General features: G+C 40.8%; 1 protein-coding gene across 1 annotated transcript; it reads right to left on the bottom strand.

The window, feature by feature from the left end:
- Positions 1–2,138: 2,138 nt before the first annotated feature.
- On the bottom strand, positions 2,139–2,735 carry LOC110276910 (protein FAR1-RELATED SEQUENCE 5-like). Its single transcript, XM_021134005.1, has one exon. The coding sequence runs from the start codon at positions 2,733–2,735 to the stop codon at positions 2,139–2,141; it is 597 nt and encodes a 198-aa protein (XP_020989664.1).
- Between the last annotated feature and the right edge of the window lie 1,204 nt (positions 2,736–3,939).

The raw sequence follows: 3,939 nt of genomic DNA, 5'->3' as shown, positions 1-3,939 counted from the left end.
TGGAAAGTACCTTCATGGTTGTTGCTTCCCAAAGAGGAGTTATAATACTGAATGATAAGTATTCCAAATGAATGTCCAGTCAAGATAGGTGGTGACTGAACCTTATGATGGACGAAATCTGCAATATCTCTTACATGTGTCTACTGAATCAAGTGCATACAGGAAATTAAAGACAATAATTATTCAACAATTATTGTTATAAACAAATACCTATAAGATAGAAGCATAGAACAAAGTAGATTCTTATCAAGAGGGAGAGCAGCGCTGACCGGTAGAACAGAGATGGCGCCGGCGATGGTGGAACAGAGCTTTGCAACGGAGGTATGAGGCGAGCCCGGTTACTCTGCTTCCACTGCCAAATCATTAGCTACATGAGCAGGAGGGAGTGAGCTTCGAAGGTCCAACTTGCGATGCGATAGGAAAAGTTCGGCGGCAGAATGGAAGTGAGGGAGTGAGTGAGCTGGCGTTGAGAGGAACGACGAGCTCGAAGCTGATGGGAGGGAGGGAGTGTGTGCTGCTGTGCCGTTGTAGTGAGTTAGTGTTGTTGCGTTGGTAATGGTTAGGGTATTAGTAGACCAGTACACAAAACGGCAGCGCTTTTGGTCAAATTCAAAAATCCGGCCTGGTCCCGATTTGGTTCGACCTATCAGTTTTCGGCTAGTTTAATGGTTCAATTTCGGTTTTCTATTTTTGCGATTTTAACATATAACCGAATCGTAATTTATATCGACTTGCGGTTCGACTGGTTTGTCGATACCAATGGATTCAATAAAATTTTTATTAACAATAATTCATATAAATTAATAATTCTATGAATTAAATAAATCATTAATTTATTTATTGTCTAACCAAGATTTATTTGACAATCATTTCATCTAAAAACATAAGCACGAATATTGGAAGAATATAGAAAATTTTATTAATATAGTAAAAAAAATTTAAACACGAATATGTAAGTGATTCTCTACAAAAAAATATTAAGTTCAGGGAGGTTGCTAATTATCACTATCTAAATCAGGAGTCGGTTCAGTATACATGTTGCCGTTATCTAAACCATTAGCTTCATCTTCCATAACGTTGTTGTCAATGTCCTTTTGCCAAGGACATGTTAGTCTTCTTATGTCCTTCCATTTGACAAAAACTACAACGTTGCCGCTTCTTCTTAGATGGTTGTCCTGAGCCTATATTGGTTTGATACATATATGGATTCCTACTTTAGCTACACGTGATTGAGGTTGCATAGTGCCTTCATCTGCAGTCTTGTACGATGAATACAACCTTATAATAATGTCACGTGTCTCTTCAAATCTCTCTGGGACTTTAGCAGCAACAGCGGCCAATTGTTTAGAAAATTCCATCAAGGCACTTTGACGACTAATAACAATAGCTTCCCTGGTGAACCCACTTGCATCATTGAGTGCTTATTTCACCTTCTTTGTCCATCTATCCAACACTAATGATGGGAGAATCTCACAAATATCTTTGTCAACCAGAACTTTCACAATATGTTCACAAGGAATTTTAAAAGACTCCATTTTTAAATAAGAACACACGAAGATCATTTCTTCTTGACAAAATTCAACGGTCCACAGAAAATCGGGCCTCCCATGCTTACACACAATGTACTTTGAGCAATCATTGTTATCCTCTATGTCTATCACCCACATTAATCCAGCTCTAGAAAGAAATGGCCGAAACAATAGAAATATCTCATGAGTGTATACCTCAGCAGCAAATCTCTCTAACAACTCTATACAAGTCTGCATGACGGGCACCCCACGTGTAGATTCATAATCAGCATTAAATTCTTTAATGCACAGGTGTGCAACACACCTTTGAAAATGCTCTACAAAACTTGTCAAATTATACTGCAATCCCACATACCTTGCCACAACTGAGTGTAAACCTTCACATCTTGAGGTAGTTATAAAGTCAGCAAAAAACTTACCTCTTATATATGTAGTAGCCCACATATGCTTCTCTTCATACATGTTGTTCACCCACGGCTTATCCTCAAGGCCAAATTCTTCAATAAGCTGAACCCACTTACGCTTAAACATAGGAATCTCGTAGTCTCTCAACATGGTTTTCCTTAATTTAGATGTAAATGATGGATTTCCAACATTGCTAGTCGCATTTCAAATAAGGTGCCAAGCGCATAATCTATGTCTAACTTCGGAAAATACATCTACTGCATTCCTAATTGCCATGGCCCCATAAGTTATTATTGAGGTTGGGGTCTTACCCTTCATGGCAAACATGAGCTTATGCAGGAGCCAAATATATGTATCAGTAGTTTTGTCCATAATTAACACAGTAGCAAAAACAATTGTTTGGTTGTGGTGGTTAACCCCACTGAATATGACTAATGGACAACTATACTTGTTCTTCTTGTACGTAGCATCAAAATCAATGACATCTCTGAGGAGTTGGTAGTCTAGTTGGCTAATCCCATTAGACCAGAACAAGTTACGTACCAAACCTCTTGAATCATGACATGCCTTGAAATATAATTGTGGATCTTTCAACCGCATATCCTCCAACTTCTTCAACACTTGTGCTGCATCACCAGGAACTTGACGCCTTTGCCGAGCAATCTCATTGTACATATCTCTGGGACCATAGCCGACAAATTCATACCCGCTTGCTTGACTAGTTAGAAGACCAAATATCTGTGAAGTGCTAATCCCGGACTTTAGCATGTTCATCATTTGCATAATATTTGCCTCTGTCATTTTTCTATGGGCAGGTAACATAGCACTAAATTGTGTATCCAATAGATCATGGTTGTGTTCATCAGAGAAAGAAAAGATATGCCACCTTTCAGTTTCAGGCATAGTTGTCAGAACCGGACCGGACCGGCCGGTTCGACCGGAAATCCGGTAAACCGGACCTAGTACCGGTCCGGTCCAAGCTTGCGAGCGTTTCAGGCAAAGAACCGGTACGAACCGGTCTAACCCGGTGTGAACCGGTGAAAACCGGCGAAAACCGGACCGGTCTGAGTCAATCGGTCAATATTGAATTTGAATGTAATGGAGGTAGGTGGGATTTATGGGGAAGAGGAGGTTGATGTGAATGGTGCATGGGGTAATTGGGAAGAGGAATTGAGGTGATTGGTGAAGGTTTTTGGGAAGTGTGACATTGAAAATGAGATTTGGATTAGGAGAGTGTGATTAGCATTAAAAGAAAAGGTAGGTGGGGATCTTGTGGGGTCCACAGATCCTGAGGTGGAGATCCTGTGGGGTCCACAGATCCTGAGGTGAAAAGAAATACCATTCCTTCACCCTATAGGCGTGTAAATTGCCTTCATGCATCATTCTGGCGTTCAAACGCCCATTGGTGCATGTTCTGGGCGTTAAACGTCCATGTGATGCTTGTTTCTGGCGTTGAACGCCAGTTTCAAGCTTGTTTCTGGCGTTCAGCGCCAGATTGTCCTCTGTGTGCGCATCCTGGCGTTAAACGCCAGGTTGTTGCTTGTTTTGGGCGTTCAGCGCCAGAAAGATGCTCTGTTCTGGCGTTGAACGCCAGCCAGATGCATCTTACTGGCGTTGAACGCCAGTCTGTGCGTCCTCCAGGGTGTGAAAATTTTTTTTCTTCTGTTTTTGACTCTGTTTTTAATTTTTTTGATTTTTTCGTGACTCCTCATGATCATGTACCTAATAAAACACAAAATAACAATAAAAATAAAAATTAGATAAATAAAATTGGGTTGCCTCCCAACAAGCGCTCTTTTAATGTCATTAGCTTGATAGTGGGCTCTCATGGAGCCTCACAGGTGATCAGGTCAATGTTGTATAGTCCCATCACCAAACTTAGAGTTTGGATATGGGGTCTTAACACCAAACTTAGAGTTTGGTTGTGGCTTCACAACACCAAACTTAGAGTCTGACTGTGTGGGTTCTTCTTGGCCTTGAACTGAGAGAAGCTCTTCATGCTTAC

Source organism: Arachis duranensis, chromosome 10 (genome assembly GCF_000817695.3).
Source record: "Arachis duranensis cultivar V14167 chromosome 10, aradu.V14167.gnm2.J7QH, whole genome shotgun sequence".
NCBI lineage: Eukaryota > Viridiplantae > Streptophyta > Magnoliopsida > Fabales > Fabaceae > Arachis > Arachis duranensis.
The sequence above is the reverse complement of the archived record's forward strand: the minus strand, read 5'-3'. Positions and strand labels throughout refer to the sequence as shown.

Coding starts and splice junctions, on each gene's coding strand:
- LOC110276910 (XM_021134005.1), bottom strand. CDS start 2,735: ATGACAGAGGCAAATATTATGCAAATGATGAACATGCTAAAGTCCGGG.